The sequence below is a fragment of the Nothobranchius furzeri genome, chromosome 15 (assembly GCF_043380555.1).
Source record: "Nothobranchius furzeri strain GRZ-AD chromosome 15, NfurGRZ-RIMD1, whole genome shotgun sequence".
NCBI classification, from domain to species: Eukaryota; Metazoa; Chordata; class Actinopteri; order Cyprinodontiformes; family Nothobranchiidae; genus Nothobranchius; species Nothobranchius furzeri.
The window spans coordinates 36,418,023-36,432,821 of NC_091755.1; the positions used below are offsets into that span (position 1 = coordinate 36,418,023).

Genomic DNA, 14,799 nt, shown 5'->3' on the forward strand with positions numbered 1-14,799 from the left:
CCTCGCCTCTGGAACGGGCTACTGGAGGATCTCAGCGTGGCAGAGAATATTCATGTTTTTAAGATCAGGCTCAAGACCCACCTTTTTAGTTTAGCTTTTAACTGATTATTATTTATTACATTACTTGTTTTACTTATTTATTTATTTTTAATTACTGTTGTGTTACACATTTATGATGTTTTATTTCTATAATCACATTTTATTGGATATTTTACGTAATACATTTTCCATATTAGCTCTTGTTATTTTACATGTTACGTATTTTAATCCTTCCAGTGTTTCCTCTGTGGAGCCCTCTGCCTCGGGACCGGTGGTCGGTGGCGGCTCCTAGGGAAGTGGTGGGGGTTGCCACCCTCCCTCCCAGGGCGCCCTGGATTGGTGTCTTGGCTGCTGCCGTGGATCTGCTGCTGTCGAGGCAGATGGCTCCCTTGATGGCGTGTCTTTCATTACCTGTCCAATCAGAGCTCAGCCTAGTGTTTACTGTGGTCTTTTAATGTGTTATACGAGTGTGTGTGTGTGTGTGTGTGCCTGGGAATGGTTTGTGGATTGGGGGTGAAACTGTCACAATTGTTTTAAGTGTGGGAAAGGGAGGGAATTATATGGGTCATTTTAATCTGTTAAGAACTCTGTGTTGTTTCCTGTGCATGAAAAGCACTATATAAATAAAGTTTGATTTGATTTGAAAAATAGTTTTTCTACATGAGCCTCTTCAAGAGTCTGAAAGGACACAGTCGCAGGTCCCCAGTTTACTGAATGAGCCAAGAGCTTAATCTGTTCAACTTTATGGCATAATAGTTAAACAGATGTTTACAGTCAATTGTTGTTTTACTTCTTCATGTCTGGCAGCTCTTTATGGTTTAATGGCGTTAAGACATTCTCCACAGGATAAGGGAGAAGGAGCTGAGGGAATAAGCTATGCAGCAGGATTAGTGGCCCTGCTGGTCAAGTGAAGAGTCACATCAACCGGAAACACAGTCGGTGCAATTAAAGCTTGAGGAAAGATGGTTTAATAAAGTAGCATGTTGTTATTATTTAAAGCATGATATCAACATACTACGTTATTAAACCATCTTTCTTGAAACTTTAATTTAATTTATTATTTAAAGCCTGGACAAATCCGTTATTGTGTTATTGAGTTTTTGGACTCTTCTAAACGAATTAATTAACTGTGATGAGGAGAACACACACACACACACACACACACACACACACACACACACACACACACACACACACACATATATATATATATATATATATATATATATATATATATATATATATATATATCATGGACGTAATTTTTGGGGGGGACAGGGGGGACATGTCCCCCCCACATTTTCCAAAGTCAAATTTTGACCCCTGCACTTTTTACCATCCAAAAACAACATTACGCTATATTAAATTAACACTGGTTGAGCTCTAGGACCAAGCGGAAAACGACCGTTTGTGTTGAAGCCTGTTTCCCATTGGAGCATACTGTAAAGACCCCCCCCCCCTGTCCCCCCCACTTCTAAAGTGAATATTACATCCTTGATATATATATATATATATATATATATATATATATATATATATATATATATATATATATATATATATATATATAAACTAAGCCGTGCTTTTTTTCTTTCTGTGCAAAAACGACTTTACGTTGGACTCCGTAACAGGAAGTCGTCTGCGCCAATGAAACAGATTGTTGCGCGCGCCTCGGAGAAGATCCAGTCCTCATGGACAGACCTCGTCTGAGCTGCGCACTACGGATAATTTGGAGCTGTTGTAATATTTAGATCGTTTTAAATTAACATATCTCAACTCTTAGATAGGAAAAGAGTGAAAAGAATGAGCAAAGACTGCGATAAGAGCGCAAAGACGGCGCTATGTAGCCAGAAACAAGCCAGGACGCAGCAGCAGAGTTTGGCACCTAAAAAGAAGAAAGATCTGCCTTTAAAAGCTGCACAAAGTGGCTCAGCTGTAAAGGAGTCGAGCCAGTGGGAGAGCGCCGGGGACTCGAAGCCAGTGGGACCGCAAGAAAAGCGAGCGGACCAAAGTGTGAGCAGCTCGGAGTGCCAGAAGAGCCCTGGAGCGCACAGGAAACTGTCGGATGCAAGCCTCGCCTCGGAGGATCTCAGCAAAGACTCTGGCTGCCCATCTGGGAAACTCTCCTCCGACAGCAGCTCAGAAATATCCGACTGCTCCTCGGAGGGCAACAAGCGCGATTCGCGGAGCAGCGATAACGACTTAAGCTGGATAGACGGCAGAGCTTACGTGAGCCCGAACAGCGACAGATCTCCGTGCGTAAAAGCAGCGGCAGAGACCCGCGCAATCCAGCAGGATGCTGCAATAGGAGGACTCGGGTTTCTGAAATCTGCGGGGGCTTTTATGGATCTCATTATGGGGGAGACGACCGAGGATCTAGTCAGAGAAGTGGAAGACTTGAGGTCTGAGAACGAGTACTTAAAAGTAGGTCGAGTTTAGACTTCATAAGCTAAACTAAGTTGTGGTGATGCCAGTTTGGTTTAGTTGCATTACTTGGTGAGTGATTTCAATCTCGGACATCATTTGGAGCTAAATGGTCCTCACAAGAGCCAAACACAACAGTATTTGGAGTAATATCTTTTAAAAATATCAGGAGTTTAAAGATGGCAGAGTCTAGTTTAACCTTTCCCCCTGAGGCTGTCCCTGCAGTAATGTAAGAATATTTAAAATTATTTAGTTAGAAACTAGAAATTCCATCTCAAGACAACCAGAACCATTTTTTACATACGTTTTCATCACACTGTATTTTTATAACACTGATATTTAATTTTTATGCACGAACAACTTATTGTTGCTCTCAGGAGCAATGCTGACCCGCACGGTTTTCTGTTAACACATGACTGTAAGCTCTAGCTCCTGGCCATCATTTGATAAACAGCTCCTTGCTGACGCTTTCCATGTTTGGTATGAAAGCATCAATTCTCTATAACAGACCATTAGAAACATTGCTTAATGAGAAAACAGTCAGATTTTAAAGTTTCAGGTAATTCTGAACATTAATATAAATCTCAGTCAACAGCTAATTAATTTAGCAGATCTCTAGTGTCTTTGAGCGTAATTACATAAACCGACCATAGTGTAAGCACGCCTGTATGCTCCAGACCAACAAATATGTCTAAACTCTTGCTAATTTGCTAATAAACAGTTAAACAAGCAAGTTAAAGAGTCCATAGTAGATCTAACCAGATGGATTACCTCTTGGGACTTGGTTCTTATACATGATTCATTCCTCTCCCGTATTTTCACATCACACACACTTCAGTAACACACTTAACTCATGTTTCCAAAACACAAACCTATGCATGCTTCACTGCTGCGTAACTCAGTTTAGGAAATCGTAGAAAACCTTCCACTGTGTCACACGCTTGAAGTCTTTTTATGGCACAATCCTGCCCTCGTGAAGTCATTTTGTTCCAAACCAAAAAAGGCATGCTATACATTTTCTCCTGCTGATTAGTGCTTTACCTTTAATGCGATTTTTTTTTTCAGTTTTAGAAAAAGAAAGAAAAATCACCTGATTAAAAGTGATTAAAAACAAAGCTTCCCCAAAAGTGATCACCTTTGTGCACGTCTGTAATTCTGCCACAGGACGAGGTGGAGGAGCTTCACTGTGAAATGCTGGAAATGCGTGACATGTTCCAGGAGGAGGAGGTGTACCAGCTGCAGGAGCTGCGGCTGCAGTTAGAGGAGGCCAAGAAGACGTGCCGCATCCTGCAGTATCGCCTCCGTAAGGCAGAGCGCCGCAGCATCCGGGTGGCTCAGACCGGGCAGGTAGACGGGGAATTGGTCAGGAGCCTGGAGCACGACATTAAGGTCAGCTGGTTCTGTCAACAAACAGTGAAAGCTCATTTTTACTTGGAAATGATTCACCACATCTCCAGATGCTGAATCAAAGTGAACGTTTACTGCAAGGCCACAGAGACTCTCAATTCTGCTCGTTACACTGTGATTTTCTTGCTCGCGAGCACTGGAAAAGTTCCACCAGTCGACCACACTCTGACTCTGCTGCCCTGTAAAGTAATTCCTGCTGTTTGGAGCACCACATACCTTTCATTACACTGTAATTTCTTCCTGATGCATCCTGTTTGTATTGTGATCGTGTAATTATGTGGTGAGCCGTTCATCATGAGAGCAGAAAGACAAAAGCAGGAGGAAAGTTAATAGAACCACGGGCCCTGCTGTTGAATGTTGGCAGTCCGATTAGGTTTCTCTGAACTCTCTCTCTTTCTGTGTGTGTGTGTGTGTGTGTGTGTGTGGTGTAAGGTTTCCCGACAGCTTCACTCACTCCCTCTTCCATGCACTCGTGGTAAATTCCCATCACAAGACTTTTCTTAGCATCTTGTGTCCAAAGCAGCTGCACAGCAAACACGCGCCCATAAAAACGAAGATGATGATTATTAGCTAAAGCAACACGTATCACCACTGGGATGTAGTAAAATCAACTTTCTTCTCTTCTCCCAGGTAGCTAAAAGTGTATCCCTCCATCTCTTCAACGAGCTGGAGGCAGTTCAGAGGAAGAATTCCCAGCTGGAGTGGGAAAACGAGGTTCTACGGGAGAAGACTCAGGAGCTGGAGGTGGCCAAGGAGGTCTTGCAGAGCGAGGTGGAGAAAACAAGAGAGGTGAGCGACAAAAACGGTAATCAGCTTCATTCACCTGTTGATCAAAATCCTACTCGCATGAATTCTGGATTCTTCTGTGAAACGGATTAATTCTGGCTCTAATTTAATGTTACTTCTTCATGACAGGAAAGTGCGTATCTACACTGGAGCACTTACCTGTTGGCGGACGTTTTACTTCTACTCCTCACATTTTAAAGTTGCCTTGTTACTGTTTTATTAATATTGTTGTAGAAAAACACAAAAACACATCCAGACTCATTGCACCGTCAACAGAGAAAATCTGATTCTGACTCCCTATGATCCACGTAGCAACCACGTTACAGACCAGCCAGGACACACATTTATTTATTTGATTCATTATTTTTTACAGAACTAATGTATAGAAAACCACACAAAGGTAATGGTTTCCAAACCTGCCAACAGTCTAGTTTTATCTCCTGCTGCCTCCACAGATCCTTGCAGCTGCCGGTGTACATTCATATCCCAATAAAGATCATTGATAAGATGCCTTATCTTTTTGCACCAGTACAATCCTTCTAGGCATCTGGTCATCATATCTTCGACTCCATGAAACACGTAGCAATGACATTACTTTTTAACGGGCTAACCCTAACCCTCCTGGTCCTCGAGGGCCGGTATCCAGCACGTTTTCTTTTTGACCTGCTTCAACACACCTGATTTCAATCAGCAGGTGATTAACAGGCTTCTGCAGAGCCTGATGAGCTGCTGCACAGGTGAATCAACCAGCTAATCAAGTGTGTTGAAGCAGAAAAACCACAAAACCTGCTGGTTACCGGCCCTCCAGGACCAGGATTGGACACCCCTGTCCTAAGCCATCTAGTGTGTTCCAACATTAACATGTTTGTATAACATTATAGTCATTATGCCCTTTGGTAGAAATGTTTAAGGCTTTGGCACAGCTTAAGCTTTTTTCCTTAATAGCATTTTTTTTAAGTAGTACTTTTATTCTTGAAGTACTTTTAAAACCAGCACTTTTTGAGTTTTACTCAAGTGAAAAGCTTGAAATGAGAAGTCCTTTTAAACCCTAATAGCTTTACTTCTGCAGAGTAATGAATGTGAATACTTTTGACACCTCCGCTTAAAAATAGATTCTGTTTCCAGGGTCTTAAAACATGTTTTTTATGGAGTTCAAGAGCAGAAAACGATGCCCAACATGGAAAACAGGTTTTAAGAACCTCACAAGAGAAGAACATGACACATCTCTGTCCTAAAACTGGCTTTACACGAAGCCTCCGCCGGTCAGTCTTCATGAGTCGTCATCTTTGCAGTCAGACGTCCTCTTCGCCGCCCCTCACAGCTGCACTCGTGCAGCCAGCTGTCCCCCTCATACCTGAGTCACCCCAATGTCAGGCGACACATGAGCCCGGTGCCGATCCGTGACACGAGAGAAGGGCTGGGCCGGCAGCTGCTCGGTGCTGGAGCCGGGTGAAGCAGCCTGGTATGCCGAGGCCTGAACTCCTAACGCAGCTGACATTACAGACTGAGAGGAGAGGAAAAGACAGCGAGGGTGTGAGAGATTACAAAAATAGATTCTCTCTGCCTTTCTGCTTGCATTAAGCTCGGCTAAATCGGGATCAGAGTGAATTATGGCGTTCAGAAAGGCGTTGCTGACCCACAACCTTCACCAAACCCACTTTAATCAAAGGCAACCACCGCAACCCAACACTGACTCAACTTCCAGCCCATCTTTCTCCTCCTTTACTCCTCTAACTACCTGGGATGAACACTGAGCTCTCCACTGACCCGTGTTCCGTTTAATCCAGGATTCAGTGCTTTGGATTGAGCTCAGTCGGGCCTGCTCATCTAAGACAGCTGCTAGTCTCTTTGATCCCAACAGGAAAATCCACTTAGATGACCTAATCTGAGGCACAAAACACAGTGCAGGCACGTGAGAGGGAGAATAAACACTCCAGAGATGAAGCGGGACAATTCCTGGTCCTGTCTGACGGAGATGAACCAGAACGTGAAACTCAGGTCGTTTGTTACAAAATGATCGTTACGGCAGTCCCTCAGCTAAAGAGGCAACAGCATTTCTTTTTTTTCTTTAACTGTGAGTAAAATCACGAGTCAGGTTTCCTAGAAGCCCTGCACAGATACTGAAGTGAAAACCTCCTTTCACTGACGTGTTGTCATCCTAGTAAGCCTCTCCCCATCCACCTCTACCAGCTCCTCAAGTGGAACCTCAAGGTTCCACTTAAGGCCTCTTATAAGAATGCTTTTTTTCTCTTTCATTGAGTCCGTTTGAACTCCAAATCTCGGTTTGAACTTTTAACCTTTAAGGACAGAAAAAGGCTGTTGGGGGTTGTCAGGGTGTGCAAAACCTCCAGGCCAGCTTATACAGTCATCTTCTCATCTACATCTCTTCTTGAAAGAGTCCAGGAGGCATCCTGACCAAATGCCCCCGACCACCTCAGCTGGTTCCTCTTGATCTGGAGGAGCAGTGGCTAGATGTCTCACTTCCTCTCTTCATCCCTAAGAAGAGCCATTCTGAGGAGGAGACTATTTTTAGTTGACTTTAGTTGTAATCTTGCTCTTTTGGTCATAATCCAGAGCTCATAACCTGTAAATGGAGAGCTTTGACTTTTGGCTTTGCTCTCTCTTCAAGATTATTTAAAAATCTCCACCCTGTAGGGATGAAAGGGTTCGTCCGTCTGTTGGTCTTCACCTTGGAAATGGATGTCTGTGTCTGGATGGTGGGAACCAGGACTCACCGTGATGAGATTGAGCTGAATCTGCTGGACCAGGCTGACCATAATCACTGGCCAGACCTTGTGTACATCTGTGAAGTTGTACCAGGAATTGTTTTGCACACCCTGACAACCCCCAACAGCCTTTTTCTGTCCTTAAAGGTTAAAAGTTCAAACCGAGATTTGAAGTTCAAACGGACTCAATGAAAGAGAAAAAAAGCATTCTTATAAGAGTTAAATCTACATTAAAACCACAGAGAAGTCTATAAAAGGGCGTACTCTGATGATGTCCATCTGGGGGTCAAAGGTCAGTCTGCCCCCCAAGTACGATTTGCTGTTTCCATCCTTTCCTCAGAGATGAGCACAGGCTGGGTGACTGTGCTGTTTATTCTAAAACCACTAACCATCTCTTTGGTTTTAGATACAGTCATCTTCAAAAGGTTAGATTGACACCAATCACGGAAATCCTTGGCTGGTCCACGGTCAGCGCCATCGCTGCTGAGGAAGGACAGAGTTCAGATGAGGTTCTGAGTGTCTAAAAGGGATAAAAGCAGTGAACGGACTGAGCCCAGTGGAGACCCAGTAGAGATCACCCATGGATTTAGAGATGCAGATTCTTTGGCTCACTGTCTGGATTTGTTTTTGTTCCTCAGACCGTGTTAAAGAAGAAGAGCGTCAGGTCCACACCCAGTAAGGCAGAGAAGAGGCTCTCTCAGCAGATGGAGGTGGGAATCATTTCATAATCTCTTCGTATGACTGCATTTGTCTTCTGTCTCCTGTTGTTGTGACTGTTGTTGTTGTTGTTTATCTCCCACGAGGATGACAGCAGTGATCTGAAGTGCCAGCTCCACTTTGCCAAAGAGGAGTTGGCACTCATGTGCAAGAAGCTCACCAAGCTGGTGTTAGAGAGCGAGGCCACGCGTGAAGAGCTGGCAAAATACCGGTCCACGTATGGAGACGTAGACGCCACCCAGAGTTCCGAAGGCAAACAAAGCTCCACCCACTCCAGGGAGGCAGAGGTCAAAGTTCACCTGAAACTTGTGGAGGAGGAGGCCATGCTTCTGAGCCGGCGCATAGTCGAGCTGGAGGTGGAGAATCGTGGACTGCGAGCAGAGATGAGTGACCTCAAAGAGAAAACAGGAGGGGAGGAGGATGATGTTTTGGAGGAAAGTCTTTCTGCAAAGAACAAAGATGGCAGCCTGGAAGCAGGATCAATGATGGGTCAGTGCAAAGAGTCGGAGCAAAGAAAAGGTGGAGCAGAAAGGTCTCTGTCCACACGAGAAGGTCCTTTGGAAGGCAAGCAGGATGCTTCAGACAGCCAGGAGAGGGATGACAGCAAAAAACTGGACAGAACTTTAAAGGAGACAATTACCAAAGACTGTGAGTCTCTTCTTTCTCTCAGAGATCATTCCTGTATTTTGATTTCAGCCATTCAGCTCCTCACGGCCCCACCTAGAAACGGACACAGCCCTCCTCCAGCAGATGTGAACAGTAGACCTCAGGGGTCGCTACACGAGGCTTTGGAGCTTCTGCAGGTCATGCTGTCAGCTTTCATCGGGAAGATGGACATACTTCTGAGAGGAGAGGGGGAACACAAAAACAGTGTTCACAAGGAGGAAAACACATGCGATCACTACACTCCGTCCTCTCTCGATGCAAGTACAGAAAATGTCAAAGAGCCAGAGACTAAAAAGGAGCACGCAGACCATCTCTGCAGCATGGAGGTGAAATGGAAAGCCAGACCAGGAGGACAAAAGGCTTTCGTCAGCAGGGATTCAAAAATGAGGCTGTCACTGCAAATTCTACGGGTCCTTCATCAGTGGTGTAATGCTAAAGGAACCAATTCAGAAGACAGAGAGGTACGATCATAGATGTTTCTTTCTGGGAACCAATCATGTTCTGCAGAAGCAAAATTGTGGATTGTTTCTCTACCTGCAGGGCAGAGACAACACCTTACCTGTTCTGCTCAGGTTGCTGCAAGACCTCAGAGCAGAGCTTCGAGACGACAGCAAGGCCGAGGGCAGTTTGCCGGAGGCAGCCGAGGTGAGAGTGATTTAGCCTTTGGGTCTGTGCCCTGTTCCTCCCCCCTACTGTGTGAGAGGCTGTTTGAATCAGTGGGATGTCCTGCTGATGATCTCTGCCTCACGAAGAGTCATGCCAGAGTATTTAGGGTAATCTCTCATGGAAGCTGCAGCCAAACAGGCCAAACTCTTCACATGAATGTATTCCGCTGCATCGTCCAGGTCCGGCGCTCCTGGTTTACCTCTTCATGCACAACAGTTTCTACCTCCAAATAAAATAAAAAAGATACCTTTTAAAAACAATACCTGCTTTTCTCAGAGGAACATTCGGTCTGGAGTAGTGTTGTCAAAAAAATCGATGCCTAGATATAAATCGATGCTAAAAGTGGTATCTAAATTAGATATTCCATCCCTGTGGTATCGATATTATGGACTATTATACACAGCCTTCTTCAAGTACACCGACACGCACGACAACCAGATGCCGTAAAGCAGCCTCCGCCTCCCAGACAAACAGAAGAAGAAGACGCCGCATGGCTACATTGCAATTTCCCACGCGAGTTGTCTCCGATCCAAGTTTTGTCTGCCAAATAAATAAACAAAAACATAAACAGCAAATTTGGGAGGCGCTTCACAGCCCAACTTCATTAGCATACCAAGTCCGACACGTAGTTGTATATTCACGCTTATGTGCTTAAAGGAAACTCCCGTTTATTGCAACCCGGACTTAATTTCTAGCATGCAGTACGTTTGTTTACTCACGCTGACAACTTTGGTGCTACTTGGATTCCCCGGGGTATTTAGATCCATCGGCGAATCGCCATCAGCGTATATCCATATAACGGGTGCGGACGGGCACCCATGGTGCAGCCTCGAAATAAGACATTATCTGCACCAACACATCTTCATGTCGAAAGATTTTGTTAGGAATCATTAACGTGTTTCCCCTGTTCGTTTGGAGTGGGTCTGAGATTTCTAGGCGTAAATAGACTAGCCGCGGCTAAGCTAACCGGTGCTTTTAATGACGTCACTGCCGTGCGCCAATCTGTTTTTATTAAGATTACCGGTAGATGTACCTTTGTCCTACTGTGGAGAAATTCGTTTTCTCCCTTTATTGACCAACAGTTGTTCAAAAGTACAGAACAAAACATATGGTATTACATCTTATGACAAAAATGCACCTTAAACAGAGTTTAAGCAGCAAAACATCACTCTGCAAATAGTGTATATATAGTGAGACAATTCATGATTTAAAGTGTTAACTTTCGCCAGTTTTTGTATGCACGTTTTAAAAAAATGCTGATACTTGAAAGGTTTAAGCACTTTATACACTTAATTCTTAACATTTAATTTTTGCAATATAAACTGAGGAATGTTATTTTTTGAATAAAGTTGTTCAATAAATTGGTGTTTTTAAATAGTATCGAGTTTTTTCCCCCCAGTATCGAATCGAGTTAGAAATTTTAGTATCGTGACAACCCTAGTCTGGAGTAATAAAGACTCCACAGCTGGTTGTCAGCAGCTGCAGCAGTGTGCTGAGGTCGTGACTTGTTGAAATGATGGGTTTCAGGCATGTTTTAACCCAGTTCTTATTAACTTGCTGCACAGAAGGACATAGAAAGCAGACAGAGGAGCCTTACATCAGCCTGAGTTCAGCAGCAATTGCATTTAAAACAACTCAAGTGTTAAAAGTGTTTAAATATTCCGAGCTTGTATGCAAGCTGCCCATCCTCTGGGAGCTGGTCCTTGTTGTTTGGCTAAACAATTTCACCTTCTTCAGGCTCCGCTCTTTGTGGGTGATGTGTTTCACGACGAACCACCTTATGAAGCTAACAGGTGAGTATTTATACTTGAATGCTCACATCTTTCGTTTCTGCATCTCATTTATCTTCCCCTCTTTCCACAGAATCCGCAGCTCAAATGAAAATCGACTTCGACGAATGTTTTCGCCCCGTGGCTTTCAGAAGAAGAACTGGTGCTATGTGAGCCAGGAGGCCGCCCTGCTGGACAGAGAAGACCCTGTTAAGACTTGGGACCATCAAATCATGCCGCTCAGCTTCCCTGATCTTGACTTTGAGCAGATGTTAATGGACAGGAGCCACACTGCTCCAGAAAAAACAACTTTTCGCATTTACTACAGTCCGCCATCTGCCCGCAGAGTCCAGCTGGCTCAGCTAAAGAAGGGTCCGGTCATGGAAAGAGAGTCTGTAGGCACATCCTCTCCTTGGTGCACGCCCCCAACCTCCTTCTCTCAGATCTGTCTGGGCTCATCGGCCAACCTAAGTGATGACATGAAGGAGATGACGGCTAGCTGGAGGCAGGTGGTTCTTTGTGGTCCACAAGAGAAGGGAGAGAGATTAGCAGGCTGTTGGGTTGATGTGACCTGCTCTGGGACCCAGACCCACATCGGACCGCAGATGGTGAGTGTTGGTCAGCAAACAGATGTGACTCATGTATCAACCCCAGTGAGAAAGATCCCCCCAAGAGTCCTGAGCTCCTCCCTGGTTGCAGCTCGCTCTCGTCACATCTCCACCTCACTGGATGGATTAGCGAGTCGAGCAGAGAGGCCCAGATCCTCTACTTCCTCTCCTAAACTCTACCGCAGACACTCCTCCTCTCTCTGCTCCTCCACCAGTTTGAACCCCCCTTCTCCTGCGCTGAACTCCAGAGGTCGGAACACGTGGAACCAGTCACATCAGAGCTACCCTGGCCTCACATGGGCACGTCAAAGCAGTCCCAGATCATTTTCTGCACAGAGCCACGACTCTGTGAGTAATGCCAAGCAACCCAGTAAATCCACAAGCACCAACCGCTGTGGTTTGGTGACCGAGTTCCTACGCAGGATGAGCTGCAGGGCAGACAGAGCCACTCCCGGCTCCGCGCAGAAGCCGAAAGGCGACCCGAAGAACCTGGAGCGGGTTCCAGCAAGGCCTCGGGTCCCTCAGCTGCACAGGAACGACAGTGTGACCAGAATCGTCAACCAGAGGTTCATGAAGCAGAAAGAGGAGGCCAGTCGGGTCCAGAGAAATGAGAAGAGGAGCAACCCAAACCAGAAAGTCAGGCAGAGTAATACCGTCGCAGCAGAGGTGAGAAACAGAAATATGGTGTCAGGACGTTGGGTTTCAGCTAGAACACCAACAGGACGTGAATGCAGGTGTCGGTACAAGATCTGCTCGGGTGCAAAATCGGCTTGGGGCCCGTCGACTACCGATGACGTCAAAGTAGTTAATTGGCTGAACATGAACCTTACGGAATTACGTAATCACGTTACGTTGTTATCATGTTACGTTGTTATCATGTTACGTTGTTATCATGTTACGTTGGTCCAGGCAAATCTTTCTGTTGGAAAGATGGACAACTTTTACAAAGAAATCCATCATTACCTCTTTGAAAATACACTTTTAGCATAGAGCTGCATGTATATTAGGACTGAACGATTAACTGCATGTGTAATTAAATTGCGATGTGACAAAAGGAGATTTTCTAATCGCAAAGGCTGCAATTTGGCAGCGAGTGGTTAGCGCAATGCTAATATACATGGAAAAACCCATAGGAATGCTAATGCTAATATCACCGATTACATTCTTACAAATTATGAATTAGAAACGTGCCAAATGATTACATTTGGAGTCTAATAGAAAGTAAAACTACTATCAATCCAATAAGTACAGACAGGTATTTTAGTAAAGCCAGAAAACTTTTAACTCCAGAGTTTTGGCTAGCAGCTATGAGCGTAACTGAACTACGCATGGACAAGACGTCAAAAACTCTAAACACAAAATACTTCAATAAACGGGACACACTTCTTTCCTGCAAACACAATTTCACAGGTGATGCTAATACCTATGATCCTTCAAGGGATGTGCTCAAAGAGGAGTTCAACATTATGAATAGTGTTTTATTTTACAAATACCATTATTAACACAAATTTACGTCTTAAGAAACATTATTTTAATAACAAAACTGCTAAATTATTTCCAACCGTATAGATGTGTAGTGTATTTTGTCCGAGTGGGTTTGCCGTACTTTGACGTCATCGGCAGTCGAAGGACCCCGAGCCGATTTTGCACCCGAGCAGATCCTGTACCGACACCGGACCTGGACACTATAGCTGGTCAGGCTGCTTTCAGCTCATCCATCCGCTGTAAGCATGTCTTTTCTCTCTCTGAGCAGGAAGGAAACTACGACTGCAGCCCCAGCAGCACTCTGACCTTCTGCTTCGCTCGTCCATCCCGCTCTGGTCCGAGACAAACGTCTAACCTGGGAAAAGTCCACAAACACAGATACCCGCCACCCTCAAGCGCAGCTGCAAACTCCAACTGTGGCTGAACAGAAGAAAACAGGCAGCTTCCATGCTACAACACCATAACTAACCAGAGACAGAACAGATCTGAGCATGTAGTCCTTTTCAAACACAGACTCATCTTTATGAGGGGTGTTTAGGAGAGCTTTCAGCAAACTGATTTCTTCTGGTGCAATTTAAATTTATTAAATATAAATGGCTGTTATATTTGTTTCATTTACTTTATTTTCTACTTTCTTAGTTGAGAATAAACTTTGTGTTTTAAAATCTGTTCAGATCTACATGTAAGTGTTATGCGTCCATGGTTTACATTTTTAGTTCCTCTTTCTTTAAGCTTCAGAAACTTCTTTACTTTCCTGTCGATGCTCTCGGGGAATGGCTGCTGCTGCGTCACGTGCTCCAACACAGAAAAAGTTCCTCCTAACGTGATGATAGGATTAGATCTCCTCACCTGTTGGCACCATGAGCCTCCGTCTTCTCCGCCTCTTTACGTGTTTGAGGCTGACTGTAGGTAATGAGACAAACTGACTTTATAAGTGGTTCATGACCATATAGTAAATGTTGATTTGCATCAGTCGGAGGCTCAGAGCTGCTGAAAAGGTCGGTCTCTCACTTGGCAGCTGTTCTGCTGAAGTGAAAGACGATGCAAACGGAGGAACACAGTCACACGGGGTCACATTTCTGCTCACCACATGTGTTAAAGCCTTTCTGTTTTCAACGAAACATTCTGAAATGTGGGCCCACCTCCCAGACGGGCTTCTTCATTTTAATCCAAGTCCATTTATACAAGACCAATGGATTGTGACCAAAACCACAAACAGGCCAAAGATTTTGTGTCAAATAAAAACTCGAAAATACAAATTATAATCACAAATTTTTCATGAAAATAGAGTTTTCTGACATCTCGAGCATTGTCTGGAAACAGACGGAAAGGATGCAAGTCCATCGCAGGGCCACACAGGGACACACACACTCACACACACACACACACACACACACACACACACACACACACACACACACACACACACACACACACACACACACACACACACACACACACACACACACACACACACACACACACACACACACACTCACTCACACT

At 44.6% G+C, this 14,799-nt stretch overlaps 1 protein-coding gene across 1 annotated transcript; it reads left to right on the forward strand.

Annotated features, from left to right (window-relative positions):
* The first annotated feature begins 1,713 nt into the window (after positions 1-1,713).
* LOC107389459 (uncharacterized) lies at positions 1,714-13,896 on the forward strand. Its single transcript, XM_015965587.3, has 9 exons — positions 1,714-2,463; positions 3,628-3,852; positions 4,501-4,659; positions 8,021-8,092; positions 8,186-9,226; positions 9,306-9,410; positions 11,169-11,224; positions 11,295-12,474; positions 13,562-13,896. The coding sequence occupies exons 1-9, from the start codon at positions 1,843-1,845 to the stop codon at positions 13,715-13,717; spliced, it is 3,615 nt and encodes a 1,204-aa protein (XP_015821073.3). The 5' UTR covers positions 1,714-1,842; the 3' UTR covers positions 13,718-13,896.
* The last annotated feature ends 903 nt before the right edge of the window (positions 13,897-14,799 follow it).

What these genes read in the sequence shown, in the direction of transcription:
- LOC107389459 (XM_015965587.3), top strand. Translation starts at nt 1,843, where the DNA reads ATGAGCAAAGACTGCGATAAGAGCGCAAAGACGGCGCTATGTAGCCAG. An exon ending in GCCTGGAGCACGACATTAAG is followed by an intron (nt 3,853 to 4,500) that starts GTCAGCTGGTTC and finishes CTCTTCTCCCAG; the next exon opens with GTAGCTAAAAGTGTATCCCT. An exon ending in GTTTGCCGGAGGCAGCCGAG is followed by an intron (nt 9,411 to 11,168) that starts GTGAGAGTGATT and finishes CACCTTCTTCAG; the next exon opens with GCTCCGCTCTTTGTGGGTGA.